We start from the raw sequence: 23,155 nt of genomic DNA, 5'->3' as shown, positions 1-23,155 counted from the left end.
TATTTAGTTTTCATTTTAATTTAAAGTTTTAGTAATTTTGTTGTGTTTTTGTGCATTTTATTTTTTTCCACATTCGCTTTTTTTTTTGTTTATATCCATATGATTTTTATTTTAAATTAAGTTTAAATTTTTCATTTTAGTTTATTTAGTTAAGTACTTCAGCTTGCATTGGCAACCAGCTGAAATAAAATAAGTATTTATTTATGTATTATTTTATACTATTTTACATGATTTTATTTATGTATTATTTTATTTTATATAATTTTTATTTTATTTACTTATTGTTATTTTATATAATTTTATTATTTGTATTTTATCTTATTTTTAGTTAATGATATGACGGCTGCTACCTGGTTTAACAGTAAATGCAGTCGATTCCATCTTTGCATGTGCTGTGAGTTTAACATGCATTTGGCAACGTAAGTTTTAAATGTTTTAAAGTAAATAATTTAAGACATAAATATAAGTAACTTGTAAAAAAATTAAAACTAATTAACACTATTATAAATAAATATTTTTTCATTTGTACAGTACAACTGAAATTATTGTACAACAGTAATGTATTTGTCTTCATTTTTATAATTACATTATAAAATTATACAATAATAAAGTTTGTGAACCCCTGTCCTAGACTTTGATCAACTGCATTGGCTCTGTGTCGACAGCAAATGTTTGCCAACTAAATCCTTGCTGTAGACTTGTACTTGAGGGTTGCACAGCTAAAAGAAGAAAACTCTCAGTAAAGCCCGAGATCACACACAATAATTTGAGTTCAGTGGGTTCAGGAACAAGTGGAATGAATGTAACCGGGTGATGTAATTATATTTCTTGCTAACAAAAGGGCTGTATCCATAGCGAGAGACTACAGGGGGTGCAACCTAATTCAGACAGACACAAAAACAACCTCACTCATGCTTTTTTATCCAGAGTTCTGAACATCAGTGTGCATCATATTATATAGGACGGAGTTAATATGCAAATACTGACTTCATGCTATAGTAACATACTACAGTCATGCATAAGTGCATCAGATTGATTGGTTAATGAATCTACAGTCATGTCGCCCCGAGACTGATGGGAATGAGGTCATTATTAGCAGGACATTAGGATTGGCCAGGCCACATTGTCTGTCCTGCTCAATCAGATGTCACGGTACGGCCTTGTGTTTGGCAGGACGTGTCCAGCTCTGGCATCAAATCAAGAGCATTGTGTTGTTTACATAAGAGCGTCCTCTGATTGGCCCGAGCGCTGAGGGACCCCATTAACAACCTCTCACACAGTACAGCCTCCAGCCAACACAGACACAGCCCTAATCAGACATTAAGCTCAACTTTATAGAGTGCATGACCACATGCTCTGTGTGCAAGAGGCAAACAGGGGTCACTAAATTATATTGTTTGCATCGGTGTAGCCGATTAAAATGCTATTTACGGTGGGTTATTCTCAGGACACAGTGATATTTGTCTCCATGACTGAATCCACTATAACTTACATTGCATTCAAGGGGTGCATTTTATCAGTTCATGCATTCAAACCCTTTAACCTATGGCTACAGAAACACATTTTTACTTAACTCTGTTTACCTTCTGGCCATTTGATTTTCTAGTTGTTTGTTGAAACTGTTATATATATATATATATATATATATATATATACACACACAGAAAAGGAAATGAAAAAAATGGCCCAGAAATACCCCTTTCATCTTCATTGTGTTTACATATCCCCATTCATCCTCATTAAATTTAAATAGTTTGTTAATTAAAATCTTACAATAAAATAAAATATGCTTTCATCATTTATTTATTTTTGAGAACATGCAAAAATTCTTGTGCAACCTCTAAACTTTTTGAGCAGGGTTGGCACAAAACAGGTTTTTGAAAAAGAGGTAACTCCCCAGGTGTTTGATTTATTTCAAGGCACACTGAATGATCCCTTCCTCACAGTTTTCCCATCTTATTCAAATCCTATGTATATGAATTACAAATTACTGTCCTGGGGCTCAAGGATTTGATACAAAACACAAACACACAAAGCAACAGAACACACAACAACAAAACACCACCAAGACCAAAAAACAACAACAAACAAACACTAAAACTAACACAGCACACAATACAAAAAAGCGAACAAAACTACGAAACCACAACAAAACACCTATACAAACAAAAACTTCAAAAAAGCACACAAAACAAATCATGTTAACAAACAAAAACTACAAAACACAACAAAAAGCAAAACAACACCTGAATGAAAAGCACACAAAAATACCTAAACAAAACAAAAAGCCCACAAAACTAATTATACAAAAAACAAACAAACTACAAAACATAACAAAACACCTAAACAAAAAAAACACACAACGAAAATAAAACAAAAAGCACTCAATAAAACAAATCATATAAACAAAAAGCACACAATATAAAAAACAAAACAAAAAGAATCCCTACAAAACACCTAAACAAAAAGCACACAGTAAAACAAAACCAATCATATATAAACAAACAAAAACCAAATCAAACCAGCAATATTACCAAATTTGACCCTGACTGGACCCAGTTCTACATTATGACGTAACCATAGCTGGTTAAATCTATATCTTGTTTGCATAGCTGGTCTTTTGAAAGGGTCTTTTTCTGTATTTACTGTGTCAGTATCCATTTGTGAACCTTCGGCACACTGACTTTTCTCAGAAATCTTTACCATGTCTTCAGAGAGCACATATTCCAGCTTCCCATGATGTTAAAATGAGAGTCAGCTCTGACTGGCTGAAACCACACGTGTCTTGATGATCAGGGATAACAGTGGGCCAACCACAGGATTCAGATCAGTCGCATCACCTGAAGAGCGAGTCCTCCCGCTGATTACACTCCATTAGTTCAAAGTCTCCATTTGTTTGGGAGTTACACTTAAAATGGGGATAGAGGTTACGTGATAGAAAGACCAAACACATATGCATTGGTGCAGCTCATCTCACTGAAATCCCATGACTGAAATTACACCATTTCTGGATGAAAGAACTAGTATACATTCCAGTTCAATACAAGTTAAACTCTAGACACATGCTGATTACCACAGAAATTCAGACTCATCCCTCAGGTTTATACAAAAAATGTAATAGTGTATTTTAACATTTATTCCAGTGATTCATCCTACCCCATCCTTCCATTGGTATTATATACATGCATTTTTAACATTAACTGAAGAACAGCATTATTTATTGTGACAGTATTTCATAGATGCTGGAGCTTAACTTGTATTGAACCTGAAAGTATCTCTAGGCCAATATCAATTATTCAGAAAGAGAAAACAGTGAAATGCCAAGAACTTGGAAAACATAAAGCCAAATCTACTTTTCTAGACACTAAACCTACTATAACAAACAAAACTGAAAACTAACTTCAAAAGACAATTTGCTTAATATGTTTTGTTTTCATCCATCACTAAATAAACATACAAAACAAAAACGCTTCAAGGGAGAATTTGTATAAAAATATGTATTTTTAGATTGGTCGTTTCCGAAAATAAAAAAACAAAACAAATTTGATTAAAATATATTTGTATAAAAGGTTTAGATGGTAAAGACAAGAAAAACGCACTTAATTGGAGAATTTGTAAAAATAAATAAATTTATTGTGGTTGTTGAAAACACAACACAAATGTTTCTTTTTTAGATTTAGATCTTTTTTTTGTTTTGTTTTCAGCATTCTCCTTTGAAGTGTTTTTTGGTGAGTGCATGTTTTAGCAATCACCAAACAAGAACACAAAACAAAAACTCTTCAGGAGAATTTGTATAAACGTATGTTTAGATTGGTGCTGTAGTAGCCAAAACACGTTGTATACAATCTTTTTATTTTATATGTTTGTCTAAAAATAAGTTTTAGATGTGTGGTTACTGAAAACAAAAACACTTTGAGAACTTGTTTAAAAATATTTTTAGTATAGTGGTTGCTGAAAATTAAACAAAACCTAACAAACTTTGAAAGTAGTCTGTATATACACAAATATTTGAAATTGAGTTGGTTAAGGACATTTCTCCAAAAGTCTAATATTTAAATGATATTTATTCATTCATGCAGTATTTGCTGCCCCCTTCCTGCCAAACCTGTTCCTGAACGAGACACGTCATGTCCCGGCCTTTATAAAGCTGCATTCACTGAGCTCAGTGCAGCATCTGTGGCATGTTGTCAATTACCACAATACCTCCAACTCCTCCATATGAAATGTAACGCACATACAATAAACATCAATAACCCAGCATTGTATTACAACTACATACCGCTGTCATCACATCTTTCATCTTGATTGACTTTCCATTAATGACAAACAGCAAACAAGACCACTCATGCTATTCAAATGGCTTCATCACAAGTTTATTATGTGACTTTGTACAATAAAAATGAAAAAGCAAAACAAAGAGAAACACAATTATAAAAAATTTGCAGAAGTACATGACTGAGAGCTAAGCAAGGTATCGTGGAGGCCAGCTCTGATGGGAACTCGTGGCTATAGAGAGAAAAACACACATCAACTGGCCAAGAACGCCAGCTCACTGTTCCTGAATCAGTTTACATGAAGAAGAGCATCAACGTGACATGAATCCTCTGTTGCATAATGTCGATCCATGGACAAATCATGTGACATTCATAAAGGATGCGCAAGCACTTAAAACAGTGAACTGGAACTTTATATGAGAAACAAACTGACAAAATAATAGTAATTGAAAAACACATTCATCATGAATGGCTAAGGTCCATGGCTAAATAATTTAAATTACACAAATATTGGAAGAGCTTAACATTTCCGTAAGGGGAAAAGAAGAAGCCACAAAAGGTCTTTGTTTAAAGGCCAGAAATGCCTGAGGTAAGATTCAGCCTTTATTGAGAGGAGGAGGAAGTGACCTCGGATCTAAAAACACTAAACAAACACACGGTGCAGGAGGGGAATTTGACGCTTTACAAATTCAAAATCCTAACAATATTGCATATCTCTGAGAAGCTTGTAGGTGTTATTTGTTTTAGATTAGGAGCTCCAGAGCGCTCTCGGTTTCTGTGAGGTCTGGTAAATGAACTGATGCTTTAGATGTGGAAAAAGAGACAGAGTTAAGTGTTTCCAGGTCAGTGGGGCGCACAGAGACCCATCAAAAAAACTAATCAAATAAAAAACAAACAAAAAACACATAGGGCTTTATATAAATTGATGGTTTTGGTCGACAGACTGACTGAGGGTCCCGGCTGGTATAACTGGCAACAAGGACGTGGTGATGGTCCAAGTGGTTTAAAAGATCTTCTTCTTTTTGTTCTTTTCCAAGGTCCTTTAGGATTGAAAATAAGAAAAATGGAAATTAGAGGAAATAAACATTGACAGGCACTCTTTATAACATACTGAAAAATGATTGTAGATGATTATACAATCTTTTAAGTTACACTACTGGTCAAACGTTTGAAATAAAAGTGCCTTATTATAGTCAATATTATAGTGTTTTTTAATATTATTAAAAATAGTACAATTTAAAATAACTGCTTTCTATTTGAATACATGTTGAGATATAATTCATTCCTGTGATTAAAGCTGTATTTTCAGCATCATTCCTCCAGTCTTCAGTGTCACATGATCCTTCAGAAATCATAATAATATACTGATTTGATGCTCAAGAAACATTTATTATTATTATCAAGTTAAATGCAGTTGTGCTGTTTAGTATTTTAGTTCAATTAAAGTATTAATTTATTGTAAAAAATCGAATGTGTATTTTATTTAGTTAATTATTATCTATAATTATTTATCTGTTTAATATTTTTGTGGAAACTGTCAAACGCTACTACTCAAAAAATAATAATAATAATACTTTTATTCAGCAAACACACGTTAAACTGACCGAAAGTGACAGTAAAAGACTTTTATAGTGTTACAAAAGATTTCTATTCCAGATGAATGTTGTTCTTATAAACGTTTTATTCAAAGAATCCTGAAAAAGCATTAAGCAGCCAAAACTATTGAAAATTATAATAATTATTAATAATTGGGCACCAATAATAATAAAGCAGTAAGTCAGCATATCAGAATGATTTCTGAAGATCATGTGACACTGAAGTCTGGAGTAATGATGCTGAAAATACAGATTTAAATCACAGGAATAAATTACTTTTGATAATAAAATAAATCAGAAAATATATATTTTAAACTGTAACAATTAAGTTGGAAGAGTTACAAACACAAAATAAAACCAAAAATTATACAAGATTTGTAACATTAACATGCAATAAAAAAATCTGGTACAATCTTACTTAAGTCCCCGAGTGAGTGTACTTCATAAAACAGTTTTCTACTTGCATTAAAATCAGGACAGTCCAATAATTTATGTTTAATGGAAAGGGGGGTATTGCAAAAGATGCAAAAAGTTGTGTCTTTTAGTTACTTACTACTAACTAAGCTTGATGCAATGCATTCTAGTATTTCCTTATTCATAAAGGATGCAGTTCTGCCTTACACAGCTCACTAGGTTTATCAGCAGAGCTCTGGTGTGTCTTTGTTAACGTTTGTGTACCTGGAAGCGTCCAGTTTCTGCTGCTCCAGTATGCGTTGTTGGGCCTCCCAGCTGACCTTCTCCTCCTCGAACTGACGTCTCTTCTCCTCCAGCTCCTTATGCTGGGCTTCCAGGTTCTTCTTCATCTGTTCATGACGCCGCTGCAGCTGAACAGACGAAACCACACCAGCAGAGTGAACTCAGACTCCATAACAATCATTTATGAAGAATACACAGCAGAAACTGTCTTCAGTTAATTGTTGGTGGTACCTCTGTCTCAGAGTCTCTGAGTTTCTGGATCTTCTCCTTGACCTTCATCTCAAACACCTGCTCCATCTCCATCTCCATCTTCTTCATCTTCGTCACATGTTCTCTCCTCTCCTCCTCCATCTGTGCCAGAGGGCTCCTGTTCACATCCACACACACGAGCAAAAGCATCGCCCGGGGAGATGCACAACACACATTCATTAGACGGTTTACTCAAAGAGCCTGATTGAGCTTTAGAGATCTGTGATGCAGGAGCAGTAGGGGAGAGAGGACCCTGATGGGAAGATTTGAGGACCCAGTGCGGTGAGGTTGAGTTAGTAAACTATACCGCAGCTGTGTTAGTGTGCAGTCGCAAGATCAACACCGCTCGCATAACACAAAGCCAACGTCACTTATCAAACAGTCACAGCAAATTAACCAGACAATTACATATGCTGCTAAATCACACACAAATAAGTAGTCAAGATTATAAACAGATAATCTGCAGGTGGATTATGGAGGACTGAAAGCCTGTACATAACAAGTCTTATGAGAATATACAGTCTGGAGCAAACGTTTAGGGAGCAGTATAGAGCAAAAAAATTATTCACACTGAGTCTGAAGCACATTACCATTACTCTAGGATAAAAAAAATAAAAAAAGTAACACATGGATGAAAGGGAAAATTCATGTTTTTATATGGTTTAATGCAAAAAGACAGATAAACAAAAAATAAATCAAATGAAAAAAACTAAATAAATCAAATGCCAAATCAAACAAAATAAAACTAAGCAAAAATGAAAACAAAGATGTCCTACTCAATGACATCAAGTAGAAAATAAACCAACAAACAAAACAGATCAACTGTGTTGCATTTTATGAAACCAGTTTCAGTGGACACATAGTTTAGTTTGAGCAAACTTTTGAGTTTAAGAAGATGGATCGGTTTTTAGAAGTGTTCACTGCCAAAACTGGCCAGCTTTTGCTGCAAATTTTCATTACATTTATATGAATTGCATTTATTATATCCTTAACTCATTAAAGCAATTACATTTTTACAATAAATATTCAACTTTTAATTTAAAAGAATATAAATACAAGCTTTAGAATATATAAAGATTTTAAAATATTCTATTTTAGCTCTTTCTGAGTCTAGATAAATTAATTATATTCAGTTGATTCCGTTGCATTAAAATAAGATATTTAAACTTTCATGGCAGCAGTTGGGTTTCTTCCTGCCTTGTAAATGCGTTCAATGTTCAGGTTTCAGGTTCAACTAAAGCAAAAACGAATAAAAACAACAAAACCAAAACAAACCAACAAAACAAAACACAAACCAAACTAACAAAAATGACCTACTAACCTAACAAAACATCAAAAACAAAGAAACTAAAAAATAAAAACAGACCAAAAAAAACTCAAATAACCTGCTCTCCACAAAACAAGAAAACAAACCCAACTCTAAAAATCAAAACAAAAATCAAACCAAACAAATTAAAGCAAAAATTATCTACACGTTGAAAAATAATACACATTTGTTGGCTGAAGTTCAAAGATTCTGTGTGAAAGTGTTCATATAAGGACAGTTTTATTTAAAAACTTAGCTGTGCCACAAATTTGGTATGTACAAGCTTTTTCTCCTGTCAGCCAGCATCCAAAATAGTTTACCATGAACACGTCCTGAGTTGCCTAACCTCTTAAGAAACTTCTTAAGAGTCTTCCAGCTAACAGAAAGCAAGACAAACGTCTTTAAACTGACTAAATAAAGGTAATATGCTACAGAACCGCAGTTTGACAATGATCCTATGCAAAGCTGGATCTGCAGTTACACACACTGAGCAGGACGCCCGACTCCAAAACGTGAACAGACGAGGAGAAAGAGGGAAAAACAGAGAGCAGAGGAGAGAGGACGAGACAAATGTGAACTTGAGCACGACACTTACATGCCTTCAACTGTGTCAGATCTAAAATAAAAAAAAACACACACTTAGCATGCTCACACTGCATCATGTGTTAGAAAAAAAACAAATGTTAGCAGCTGAATCATGTACTTTTTAGCCACTCTTATGCTTTGGTTAAGATGGGGGCTCTTCAGACGGAGCCGTACACGCGTGATGGTGGAAGTGAGTGGCTGTTAGCGAGCGTTTGGACTGTAGGGTTAGTGACAGGTGTGTGCTGAGGATGAACCGCTGTGGCTGTTAGAAAGCCTGGATGTTGATCAGCTCAGTATCACTGCACTGACTTTAGCATTATTAGCATGCGTCAGTCTAGCTCCGGGCTCCAGGTTTAGGTGGCTTTACATACTGATCCTTTATCGGCATATTATAACCACAGATTTCTGCTTCATGTACAGTAAACTGACATCAGTAAACTGTATCGGCCATGTTTGTGTACACTTGAAGTAAGGCTTAAAATAGGCTCTCGAGCTTGTACTGGTGAAAACCACTCACTTTGTGAGTTGGCCTTTGCTCTTGTTGTTGTCGACGCCGTTGTAAGTGACAGCGGCCAGTTTCCTGCTGCGATAGTTCTCATAATGGACGTTGTTGGTCACGTCCTTCAGGTCCTGCATGTGAGTTCTGTGATTGAAGAGAACAAATAAATGACAGCTTAATATCACAGTATGTCCATCTCAGATATTAAAGACGTTTAAAATGCTACAAAAGATTTCACATAAATGCTTTCTATTTATCAACGCTTCCACAAAAATACGAAGCCGCACAACTATTTTCAGCATTAATAGTAATAAATGTTTCTGGAGCAGTAAATCAGCAAAATTAGTATGATTTCTGAAGAATCACGTGACACTGAAGACTGGTGTAATTATGCTGAAAATTCAGCTTTGCATCACAGGAATAAATGACATTTTAAAAATAGGAAACAGTTACTTTAAATTGTAATAATATTTCACAATATTAATATATTTCTGATCAAACAAATGCTGCCTTGGTGAGCATAAGAGATTATTTCAAACATATAGACCCCAAACTTTCGAATAGGGATGTAACGATTACCGGTTTGACGATAAATCATGATAAAATTCCCCACGGTTAGTATTACCGTTTCATATTTTAATTATCATTAAAACCGTATTCGATTACCACGATTTGAACAACTCGCGATAAATAAATACTGTCCAGCATAAAGCAGAGTGTAACAGTCTCACGAGCGCACGGCAGCAGAGTTTCATTTTGGGTGAAAACAGGACGGAAAAGCTGGGAGGTTTTAAAAGAGTGCTGAGGGAATTATACACATGAATATATCACTGAATTAATTATATGAATGTACCTCTGAAGGATCTGACTGTCTTCAGAAACGATTTGATGGCATTTTGTTTTCATCTTCGCTCCATGTAATACCTAAAGGAAGTGTTCTTAAACATAATACTGCTTTGTTCGCGGAGTTCACGGAAATCAGCTGTAATTCAGCTTTTCCATATAAAGCGCCACCTGCTGTCAGAGAGTGGATTTACAGACACTTATTTACATTCAGCCTGTGTGCAGTTTCTTTCTGGCCAAAAAACGGACCAAATTTGCATGTCCTGCTGTAAATTTTAACCGGTTGATGAAAAACAAGCTTATGTGGATTCTACACATTTAAACAATTCAGATAAGCTATATAGAATTATTTATGGAGCAGATAAAATATATATAATCATTTATTAATCAATTATCATTTTAACTTAACCCTTTTCTTTAAAGGCTGAAATGTGAGGTCTACCTTTATATGAAACTTTATTTGAACATTTACATTATTTATTTGCACATGCTATTAAACTGTTGTCAGTCAATTGTCATTTAAAATCCAGACCTCATTGGTAATGTTATTGCTTTAGTGATTATGCAAACAAAGTCATTTTATTTGCTGTTTGTTGATTTTTAAGTATAAAACTTGGTGAAGTGATTTATGTGTCGGTACTTTTTGAACATCTCCAGCATATTTTAACAATACCGTGATAATACTGATAACCGTGATAATTTTGGTCACTATAATCGTGATTAGAAATTTTCATACCGTTACATCCCTACTTTCGAACAATAGTTTATTACAGTAGGCCACAGATGCATGGCTCTAATACGGATATTTTTGAAAGGTCATCGGACTGATCAGGGTTCAGTCTGGAGGAATTATGAGAATTTCAGCTCCATCATCAGGTATTAGTGCTGGTGTAGAAACACAGTTATGTACCTGATGAGCATGTTTCGAAGGATTGTGAAGTCACAGTGCTCCCCATTCTCCACTGAAAACAACAACAAAACAAATGTATTAAAAGTGAATCAAGAAACAGCAACAACATTACACTACAATATCCACCTCTTCCCATCCTGCAGTTAAAGATGGCTACAATTAAAAAAGGATACTATGGGGGAAGTTGTTCCAAGTTAGTAACTATTGGGCTGGATGCAAATTTGCATGCTATTAATCATATATAATCACATTTAATTTTATGATATCAGACAGTGGGTTTTGTCATACTCATTTCTTCATTGTTAGCACAGTACACACCTTGCATAGTGACTCACAGAAGTAAGCTTCATAATTACATACAAATATCCAATTGGGATTATATACCGATAATCCGGAGCTGAATTATGGAGGACTGAAAGCATATATACACCAAAGTCTAATGCAAATATATGGAGCAAAAGTTTGCACAAAAAAGAATTCACACTCAAGTTAATGCAAAACTAAACCAAACTAAACAAAAAGTAGCAGTCATTGAAAACAAAACAAAAATCTATTGCAATCAATAAACACACTGACACACAAAAAACCCCAAACCAAGTCAAGTTTAACTAAACAAAAATAACAATTCTTGAAAAAAAACACACACAACCAAACTAAGCTAAACAAAAGTAACCTGCATAACAAAGCAAATATCAATTACGCCCCCAAAAAACTAAGCCAAACAAACAAAAAAAAACCTACTTGAAAACAAAACAAAAATAAATTGCACCAAAAACACAATCAAAAAACAAAACACAACCCAAACTAAGCTAAACAAGAAATTTAAAGAAAAATAACCTAACCTTACTTGTTGAAAACAAAATCAATTGCAAAAAAACTAAACAAATCAAACTAAGCTAAACAAAAATAACCTGCTTGTTTAAAACAAAACGAAAAAAAAAAAAAAAAACAGCCACTTAAACAAAAGTTAAAACAAAACTAAAAAACGTATTGAAACCAAAACAAAAAACTAAGTAAGCCAAGCAAGATGCTTTAATAACTAGAGTTCGGACACTGCAGTTCAGGGTCCATAGGAACAAACTGGCATTGATCATTACTCTGCTACTGTAATGTATAAACTGACCAGCAGGTGGCACCTGATCTGGCTTGTGTCTCCTGCTGTATGTGCGTCACTTATCGAATGAATGAAGCAGACCTCTCCCTCCTTCCCAACCACATGCCATCTGTCTGCTTACATGCTGCTGAAAGCATCTCAGGCATTCAAACCTACCCTCTTAAAACACAGATAACCACTGGATCCAAATACAGCAATCAAACCCACAGCCCTCCTGATCACACTTCATGTTTCTGTCTAGAGCTCTCTAGACGCAATAACCCTGCTCTCAGTGCGGCTCCAGAGGATTTGGCTTAGTGACTCTGCTGTTATCAGAGGTCAAAGGTCTAGAAAGAAGGGGAAGTAGACGCAGGCATCAGCTCCAGCCAAACCGCTCCGGTGAGTGAGCAGATGTGACTAATCAAATCAGTATCCTGATCTTCTGCTTCAAATGTCAAATATCACTGGACCTCCATCTTCAAAGCTTCATTCAGGGCTCCAGCCGTGCTCATATTTGATACTGTATGCTCACGGCGGTTCATGTGACCCGTTCTACAGAAGCTCTTGATCAAACATCAAAACACACACACTTCCTGTTTGCAGATCTGCAGGCTTTCACTTATCGCCCAACCCACTGCACACCCTCGGGTGTTTATCACATGACCTTAAACACACACTGAGGACAATCATTTCATTATGCTTTTCATTTATAAGATGTCACTTGTTTATTCTTTCATTTCTGTAAGAGGCCTTTATATAATTAACTAGCTCCGTGTTGTTGTTAACTACAACTATTAAAAAACACTTTTGCTAATTAAAATAAAGAAATATATAGAAAAATAATTAGACGAAAGTTTCTTTTTAACGGAAACAAGCTGAAGCTGAAGTACTCACTAAACTAAATAAAACTGAAAAAAAGTAGAAATGTAAAAAAAAAATAATTACAAAATATGACAATAAAATGGAAATCAACTAAAAATATAAAATAAAAGCGAACTAATTTATGTTAAATAGCTCTCTTTGTACATGTATGTCATGTGGCCATTAACTAACATTAAACAAAAAATATATTAAAAAAATATTAAAAATATATGTAATTATTTTCTTTTTTTGCTTTGATAGTTTTTCATTTTAAAATGATTTGCTTCAATATTACATTGTTTTATCAAATCAGAAACTCCCTATAGGTCCCTAACAAAGCCCAGTTTGGGAAACCCTGAATTAAGTTATATATAAAATGATAATAAATCAAATTATAAAGCTATACTGACCAATAATCTGAAAAAAGAAACCTGAGCGAAGTTTAATGCCGTCATCAGGCACTTCAGCCTCCCAGATGTACATATAATGCCATTATGATCAAAGAGAAAATCATTATTACTAGTCTTCATTGATGGCAAGTTGATCTTATGACAAGAAATTATTTATATATTCTCTTCCTAGGGTGTTTCTAAACTGTTGGAGGGCACTGTATACATGATATCCCGTCCTCTGGCTATGGTTTGGTCTTATAAAAGATCTAAAATAGATCTGAAAAAGATCTTATAGAATCTGACTGAAGTGAAAAACAGACGATCACAGTCACTTGCAGAGTCCGTCCTGAATGATTCATTGGAGGCTAGACATCGTCTGGTGAACGCGTCACAAACAAACAAGAGTGTTTGATCACATTCAAACGGCACAATAAGAGGTGCATTACGGTTCAAAGCACAAACGGTGTGCGACGCCAACAATAGCCATAGCAAATATCACAAATGAAGCCTAACAACTACATTCAGATCAGTCAAGACTCAGAACTGCTGTGAACCAGAGTAGATCAACAGCCGCAGGGTCCGTCCTACCCTACAAACTCACACACACACAAATATATGAAGAGGAGGTAATCTTTCACCCTTTACCTTCTGCCACGCCCCAGGGATACTGCCTGCCCCGTACACGGTGCCCATTGACCTCGATGATGGTGTTACTGCCCACCACAGCCAGCGGCAGACGGTCCTGAGGGACACAAATCACTAGACATTAGGGCTGTGCAATTAATTGAATTTCGATTTTGGCCTAAAACGATTATGAAAATACAGTAAATCGAGAGAAACCGATTTTTGCGCCCCATTTCACCCCCTTTCCAGCAGTGCTCTTTCGCTTCTCCATAAAAGCCCAGTTTCACGTGCAAATCATTAAAATCTCATGTAAGGAGATTTTGCAAAATGGGCCGTGCTTGATTTATTGAAGTATATTAGATTTAATCATATTTTTAAAAGCGTGAAAGAGAACTTGCTCTGTTCCTCGGGAGGATTACCGTGTATGCGCTCAGAATCGGAACAGAACACGCTCATGTAAAGTCAAATACATGCAAAAATGCGGCTCTTAGTGAGCATTCACGTAAACCCTTGCCGGTTATGTAATAAATGAACGTAAAGATTGGATCTGTGCAGCGGACTATATTCCTGCTGCGACTGTGTGTGCTTAATATTAATCAAACAACAAAAGACAAAGACAAAATATCTCACTGCTCTTGACTGAAGCACCTGTAGATTTAGTAAGAAACAAAGGAAGTTTAATTCTTGCTGTTTTATTTTACATTAGATTATTCAATTTCTGTTGTTGGCTGTTAACTGAATACTTTAGACTTGCATAAAAAAAAAACAAAGCACAGTTTGTTTCATTTGTATCTTTTTTTATTCTTTTGTATTCATTTGCTTTTTTATTACTGGCAGTTTAATTATTTTCAATAATTTAGAGGCCCCTTTTTTAACTACTATTAGTCACTGTAGTATTCTGCTGCGGTTATTATAATTGTGACATTTCGTTGATCTCTAAAATGTAGATTTCATAGCAACCTTATTTACAGAAAATTTAGATTTGATATATATATATATATATATCGCTTTAAATAAATCTTTCATATAAAGTTTTGGTCATATGGCCCACTAATAATAGTGTTAAATATTTTTTTTTTGTGATTATGATTTTTGTCAAAATCGAGCAGCCCTACTAAACATGCAACATGCAGACATGTTCAGAGAGAGAGAGCGAGAGAGAGCGAGCGAGAGCGAGAGAGAGAGCGAGAGAGAGAGAGAGAGAGAGAGAGAGAGAGAGAGAGAGAGAGAGAGAGAGCGAGCCTGGGAATGTCAGGTGACTGATATATATTGACTCTCAATGTGTATGTGTGTTGGGGGGGTGATGATAATGTACTCTTTCAGTGAGTGTGACTGACCCATTTCCCTGGTGGGTCTAATTAGGGAGCCAATATTTGAGTAGTTAGTGCACTCTGAGTAGGGTTATCATCATTAACTAAAATTAAAACCATTAAAAAAAAAATCATTATTTGAAAGAAAATAAACATGAAATTAAATCAAATAAAATATTACAGTTTATAAATTTTTCAGCTATATAAGCAAAAAAACTATGACAAAATTATTAAAACATTAAACTGAAATGAAAACGGAAATATAAGAATAAAATTAATTCAAAATATTAACAAGAACTAATAATACAGCAATGATACTAAAATAACACGGACACTTCCCACAAAATCAGTTGATGAGTGATATGGATTGGTCAGTCGATTAGTGAACTTCACTAGTGAGTATATCTAAAAAAAAAATATTATTTTTTTTTATAATTTTTTATCAGTGGTGCTTTATTATTAAGCCCAGTCCCAGTATTTCTTAAAAAAATGAACTGGTCTATCACTGCATCCTAAGTAACCAGCTGTGACTTACGGTGTTTAGTAGTACTTATTTAATAATACTAATTATAATTAATTATTTATAATTATAATAATAAAAAATAATATATATACAGTATATATATATACACACACACACTCACACAGTATATATCTTTTTTAGATAATTTTTTCTATAATAAAAATATAAATAATACATTATTTTTACTATATTTTTTTTACATTTCAATAATGTATTTTTTTACATTTTAGTTTTAGTTTTTAGTTAGTAATTTTAGTAAATCAACTTCAACATATTTCAGCTAGTTGACAGTTCAACAGTTCAACATTTCAAATTTTCATTTAAAGTTTTTCTTCTATGTTTATACTTATTTTAGCTTTATTTCAATTAACAAAAATGTTTTTTAATAGTTTGAGTAAACAATAACAGCACTGATCCCATCCATCTAAACTTTCACAATCAGTCTCATGCTCTGACGCTGACATTGCTCCCAGGAGATGTTTAGATGAGTATTTAATATGTGCTGCACACTATATTTTCCATAACACAACAACGACTCTACAATTTGGCAAAATTTATGTTTTTACTCATGTCACACACATTGACTAAAACAGATTTCCACTTCAAAGAAGTTGGAGCCCCAGAGGACAGCCAGCTATTACATAACCGTCATGGACCGATAGCAATTTGATGGTTGAACAGCTAGCGGTAAGTTTTCCGGATGGTTCATGCTGGCGAGCTGATTTAAACCACTGAAACAATCTCCAAAACACCTTTGTTTTGGCCAGATTTAGTTTGAAATCACACCCATTCCGCCTTCAATTTCATTTGAAATCTACTGGGTCCTTAAAGCCATCTAGTCATTCAGATGACCACAAATTAGTAAATCTTGAAAATATTCCCTAGTGTCAGTACATCAACAACAACAAAAAAATCATTCATTAACTATCATGACCAAACAAACCTTAATCTTCTTCACCAGCTTGCTCTCCTCCTCGTCATCAGTCTCCGGGAACTCATAGATTCTGATCTTATGTTCCTGGATCTCTCTCATTATCTGGGAAAAGAGGAAAACAAAAGGACAGAGTGAAAAATAAAGCATTAAATTGGTGCTGACAAGTATCTCCCAGCAGGCTCTGTGGGCTCTCAGTGTCACTGGTTTGGGATTGCATTGACTCTCTAAGGAGTCAGCATAAAAACCATGTGAGGACAGATTTATCTCTAGTGTTATGATGAGTTCTCACTGCATCCACTGTTCGCAACACCCTAACACTGCAACACACACACACCAGTCGCTTCAGCTGATTTGCAGATGTTAAACTGTCCCGCATGCACCATTTGAAACACTGGGAATGCTTTCATGATGCTGAGATGCAACATAACTCCTGCGTCTCTATGAACGGCTGTTCAACAGTGAGGGCAGTGAATATCAAACTGAATGGAGGCTGAATGTTTGTTCGTGCACATAAAACAGGAGCAAGTTTACCTTGGGGATTACATAATGGAAAACAAGATTTTCTTGGCTTTATGAAATAAAGCAATGTACTATGTGTACACATGGGCTCTGTTCCAAAACCTAGTAGGTGCAAATGCTTACACAAAGGCTATTAAAAATAATTATGATGTGTTAAAAGATATCGTTTTAATTTAAACCAGCACTGCATGTATCCTTTGATAAGGCAATCCCAGATCAGAAAATCAAGAATTTTCAATGTAGTACTAAAAAAAAAATCAGAAATTTAATCTATTTAAAATGTTATTTTAACCAATATTGTACACACACACACACACACACACACACACACATTTAAATAAATAAATGCTGGTCAAACTGAATATTGATGTAAGATAATATTGTACAATCTTTGCTGCAGAATTCTTAGATGTTGCTAATAAACCTTTGTGTTTTGGCAGAAAACTGGAGGAATATCCCTGTGTTTCTGTTTGCAATTGCCAGCATTTTTGTAATATGCTCTGTTACATTTGTAAAATAAATTGTAGTGGTTTAAAATGTTTGGAATTATGTAAATGTAAATTATTTAGCAACCTGCTCTGCATAATTTACTCTGCCTGCATTTAGATTAAATTATACTAACAAATGATTTAGGATTCGCTCACATGGCAAGAACGTTAAACTCCTTTCACAGCCAGATTATGGCCAAGGATCATAAAGAGGGAGAAAAAACCTGCATTATGTTTTTTTTTGGCAAGAAACATTGTTATAGGTGGACTTCAGTGGGGGAAAACCCTCAAATCTACAGGTTGTGAGTTTGGTGTTAGCATGCGATCACGCTCACCTGCTTCTTGAATTGTTGGCACTCTTCTGGAGTCAGTGTGTCTGCTTTGGCGATGAGCGGGATGATGTTCACTTTTTCATGTAACCGTTTCATGAACTCAATATCCAGTGGTTTCAGTCTGACAGACACAGAGAGAGAGAGAGAATGTGAGGGTTTAATGTTTCAAACTAAACACTGAGCGTAAGTCCAAAAGCAGGCGCACAGGTCTCCTCTGTAGAGCAGTAGTGAGGGATCACATCCACATTTCTGTTTGGCAGCTTGGCTAAACTTGTAGCTCGGCTTGTAGTAAAGCCACATGTGCTGCAAGAAGAGCAATAAATAAATGGCAGGAAAATCATTTGTGCCTGTCCAATAAGGCCATTGTGATGTTCACAGCTTTAGCCATTGTACACACACACACACACAGGATTCGAATCAACAGGTGAAAAGCTTGTTATTGTGTATTAACTAAATCAAGGTTCCATTATAGGTTTCAAATATACAGTGTACCGTGACATTTTATTAGACTGACATTCTGAGGAACTGGGAGGAGGAATTCAAAGGAAGGATTAGTGATTTTTGGCATCTCATACTTTGAAAAACACGTAAATATAAATGTGTGACATTTACATTTTCTGAAAATGTAACTGGCGCTTTCCCATGCAAAACGTACTGTGCTGGGGCCATGTCAGTATGCTGGGCGTTTCTGAGTGGTTGCCAAGACATTGCTATGGGGTTGCTGATGTGTTTTGAGTGATGGTAAAGGAGTTGCTATATGGTTTATAGAGTATTCAGAGTATAGGGATGGGCGATATATTATGGTTTGTGATATTCCGGTAAAAGTTCTCCCCACGATAAGAATTAGTCTTCCCACGATAATAATAATAAAGTCTAGTTGATATTACTGTGTGCGACAGTGCAAAGAGACATCGCAGAAGGCGGATGTGAAATTGAGGAGGAGTTCCTTCTACAATCTAAACCTGTTTTGGTCAGGGCTGTACAGTGCACAAAAAATCGGTCTGAATAAATGTACTACAGTAGCATGTGTGCGATACAGTTTTTCATGTGTATGAGCCCGTTTACAAACCTGTTGTCCAACAAAGATATCATTTATTGACATGCTTTTTCTCCAAATTAACTTAATAACATAGTTGAGTGTTTTAAATAACTTCTTTTTGTGACCAGACGTGGTTTCAAATTACAAAATGATAGTATTATATACAGTGATAAAGGCGATGTCGATTAGCATTGCATTATAAATATATATTCCTTATAAAAAATACCCAAGATTGCTTGAAGAACACAGATAAACCATATATTTTGTGCAATCGTATGTTTATTGTCTTCAAGTTTCATCAGTTAAAATTTCTCTAACTCCGTTGTGCTACATTCAACAATAACTGGATACCTTTGTCTTTGTCCATATTAGGGATTTCATGGAGCATCATCAGTAATATTACTTCTGTGATGCATATGTGGAGTTTCTGAGCAAGGACGCCATCTGGCTTCTAGTATGAATTAAACAGTCATTACATTATGTGTGTGGGCTACTCAGTAATGCTCACAACACCCTATGTTGGATAAAAAATAGGAAATATAATACTTTTCTCTAAAGAAACAGGATTCCCTGAATTATCGTTATTGATATTGTTAGCGCAATGAATACCAGAAATAAAGTGATATATTTTTAATCCCATATCGCCCATCCCTAGTTCAGAGTAGTTTTTAAGTGCATTACTACAGTGGTTTTAGCACATAGCTACTGTATGTGGTTATGTAATGGCAAAAGAGTTCAACTGCAAGTCTCGTAAAAATTCTTGTCCCTTCTTTCAAAACTAAACCAAACCAAAACAAACAAAAACATAAAACACACCAAACCAAATCACCCAAACAAAACACACAAAAAAAATACAAAACACAAAACACTTCCAAAAGCAACCAAACAAAACACCTAAACAAAAACAAACCAAAAAACCCCCACAAAACAATACAAAACATAAATCACTTTCAAAAACCACCAAACAAACTACCAGACAAACCACCAAGCAAATCAACCAAACAGCACCAAACAAATCAACCAAACCAAAACAAATCAACCAAACCAAATCATAACACATCAAATCATCAAACCAAACCACCTAAACAAAAAACACCAAACTAAAATCAAAACAAAACACACTTCTCCCAACATGTCTCATTGTTTGAGATATCAACAATGTTAGGGGTTTGTTCCTCAAGTATGAGTAAACTGTACTAAATATACTTGTTTTCCTAACTTCTCAGTGTTCCCTGACTTGTTCCCTTTCCCTGACTGTGCAGACAAAAACAGTCAGAGCATGACTTTGAGCCACAGAAAGAATCAGTGTGAGAGAAAAAGAAAGAAAGGGGGTTCCTAACCAATTCACACACACCAGAGAACTTTGATTTATTTGGATTAGTATGAGATTTAGATGAGATGCAACAATACAAGTCTGAAAGCAACTTAGATTGACAACGCCGACACTGCAATAAATCCTGATGTACTTGGCATCACTTTAGAGCTCACCTCTAAAAGCCCCTCCACAGCAGAAATTCAAGCCAAAAATAAAGAGGGTTTGTGTGCATTTAATGCTTGAAAAGGAGTGCCTACCCATGACCAGAGGGGGCGATGAAGTACAGACAGCAGTGCACTCGGCTGTCGGGCATCTGGCGTCGATTGACGCGTGACTCTGCGTTGAGGTAATCCTCAAACTTACTGTCGATGTGATCGATGACGGGCTGCCAGCTACAAGACACACAACCAACATATCAGAGTCAACAACATGCAAATGTAATATAAACAAACCAGCCATCCGTCATTTATTAAACACCAATATGAGGAGGCTCCCAGATGACATGCAGAAAATAAAGAAATCACGCTTACCAGTTACTGTTATCCACAGCATCTCCAAACCCTGGCGTGTCCACAATGGTGAGCAGCAGTTGAACTCCACCCTCTTTAACCAGTACCTTGGACTGCTCCACCTGAAAAAATTAAATAAAACTAAAATCACAAAATGGCAATTTCCAAGTTCATTCAGTGCAAAATTTAAATAATACAAAATGTCAATAAAAATAAATAATAAATAAAATAACAGTGATATAAAGTAAAGGATGAAAAATAGAAAAATAAAATATTTTAAAATAAAATAAACTTATTTTCACTGTAATTGTATGTAGCCTCTATGTACTCAAAAACCAACATTATGTTCTACTAAATGCCTTTCTTGAATGCCAGTTTTAAACACATGATCTGGAAGCTAACATTGGCTGACAAGTTTTCTTATTGGTTAACAAGTTTTGTATTAGGTATAAGGTGCACTTGTTAAAATTTTGTATTGAAAATTGACAAAAAACAATTAAGACTGCTAATACAAAAGTCCTAAATTGAGAGCAGTATCTGGCTGAAATGTGACACAAAATAAGAATGCAGAAAACCCAATATATACATAAATTAGGCCTAGCTGTTTTCAGAGAACCATGGGGCAGATATGCAAACAGCATGAGGGCCAACACTCGTGACAAGCACATACGCTCAGGTTTCCATTCAATCATGAAGTCAATATCATGGCCTGCAGGCCACAAAACCATTCAGAGGTTTTCTGTGCACATTTAAGAGCAGCACAAAAGGGAAAGCAAAGATTTTCTCGTTCTAATATAAGCCAGGACACTGAACACTTTACCTACATTAATATGGAACAGCTGATTTAACCTAAAGTTATTAAACTTTGGCATGAAACTAGCTCTATGGACATGAATGATACCTCAAGTAGTCATGTTGAGAAACTCTTCTATTGTTACTCCCGTTTTCCTCTTGACTGACCACACTGGGATCATAACATTACGTGGAGCTTTACTAGGAGCATTAAATGGATGGATCATATTTTTCCTTTAAATATGTTGTGAAGCAGTCAGTGCAGTCAGTGCTCAATAGATTCAGCCCACATGTGTGCAACCTCAGCTATAACAAGCTCAAGCCCACACCTTTCCATGTGCAGCATAAAGCGGCTGTGGTCTGAGACTGTGGCTTCTGGGTTCAGGTTGTTCAGGGCTGCATTTTATGATTTCCTCCTAAACAGCCCTCAGCATTCCACAGCTCAGACGGACACCACTGAGACCAGCGCAGGACAGTCATTTCATGAAGCACATCCCCCCCAAAAAGAAACTTGGCCAGCGACGTATTCCAAACAGCTGGGATGGAGGAGCTACACACATCCTGAACTGAGACTGTTTTTAGAGAGCGTGCAAGTTCAGTCTGATGACTTGTGTGATTTGTGGGCCAGCATGCTGCATGTTAAGACTTTTCACAATAAAGAAAGAGTCCAAACAACAATACATGTCATAATTTATTCTCCTTTATGTTGTGCCAAACTCATTGATGATTATCATGATGACTATCTCCCACAAAATACTCAAGAAGGTATTTTGCAGATTGTTTTTTGTTTTATGCTTTTGCCAAGCTCTTTCATACTACAAAATTGCATGTCCAAATGTGGTCCAAATGTCAAATCAGTGGCTGACCAATATATTGGCCATTATTTAGTTTTAGTTTTTTTTAAATAATCGGCATATCAATTTTTCTGTTTGGCTGATAAGTGTTGTAAGGGGGACTTTTATTTTGATAGTTTTTAACCATTTCGTTATTTTTGAAAATGCTATAACAGGATCACAAAATTAAGAACTTGCTATCTTAATTATACATTTTTATTTTATAATATTTTCAAATCAAGTTAACTTTTTCCATTTAACCCACCACCCCCCTTCCTCAATTATTTTAGAAAAAAAAATATTTAAAATAATTACTAATGTAATTGCAACAATTGTAGCGCTCGCATTTTTTACAATCTTAAAATTAAGTGCGATATCCTGAATACAAGCTTTACATCGTCATCCTGTTCTCGAAGATATCGCCACTGGTTATCAAAAAAACCTACATCAGTCTACCAATAAATATAAAATTCTATTACATGTAAATGCTCAATTATCTCAATTGCCTTGCATTATATTGAAAACATTCAAACGCATTCTACTAGTGTGAAATGTGCTGATTTGATCCTCACAAAGCATGGATTTACTTTTTTTTATTTAAATGGAAAAGGGCAGTGTGAACATTTTTTTAAAT

At 35.2% G+C, this 23,155-nt stretch overlaps 1 protein-coding gene across 4 annotated transcripts in view; it reads right to left on the bottom strand.

The window, feature by feature from the left end:
• Window positions 1-1,951: 1,951 nt before the first annotated feature.
• The window catches only part of LOC306846959 (septin-7-like), a 55,993-nt gene continuing 34,789 nt past the window's right edge, over window positions 1,952-23,155 (bottom strand). For 2 of the 4 annotated variants that reach the window (XM_079380682.1, XM_079380683.1), the window contains exons 4-13: window positions 20,918-21,018; window positions 20,645-20,779; window positions 18,037-18,154; window positions 16,704-16,796; window positions 13,949-14,045; window positions 10,958-11,009; window positions 9,223-9,348; window positions 6,797-6,932; window positions 6,548-6,693; window positions 4,348-5,314 (exon numbers count right to left, since the gene is read on the bottom strand). In XM_079380682.1, coding sequence (XP_079236808.1) covers window positions 5,278-5,314; window positions 6,548-6,693; window positions 6,797-6,932; window positions 9,223-9,348; window positions 10,958-11,009; window positions 13,949-14,045; window positions 16,704-16,796; window positions 18,037-18,154; window positions 20,645-20,779; window positions 20,918-21,018 — 1,041 coding nt within the window. In that variant the 3' untranslated portion in view covers window positions 4,348-5,277. Of the gene's footprint in view, window positions 5,315-6,547; window positions 6,694-6,796; window positions 6,933-8,715; window positions 8,737-9,222; window positions 9,349-10,957; window positions 11,010-13,948; window positions 14,046-16,703; window positions 16,797-18,036; window positions 18,155-20,644; window positions 20,780-20,917; window positions 21,019-23,155 lie in introns of all 4 variants that reach the window. The other 2 variants (XM_079380681.1, XM_079380680.1) reach the window with 2 other exon arrangements.

Source organism: Barbus barbus (genome assembly GCF_936440315.1).
Source record: "Barbus barbus genome assembly, chromosome: 27".
Classification (NCBI taxonomy): Eukaryota; Metazoa; Chordata; class Actinopteri; order Cypriniformes; family Cyprinidae; genus Barbus; species Barbus barbus.
This window is presented reverse-complemented; position numbering and strand designations above follow the sequence as displayed.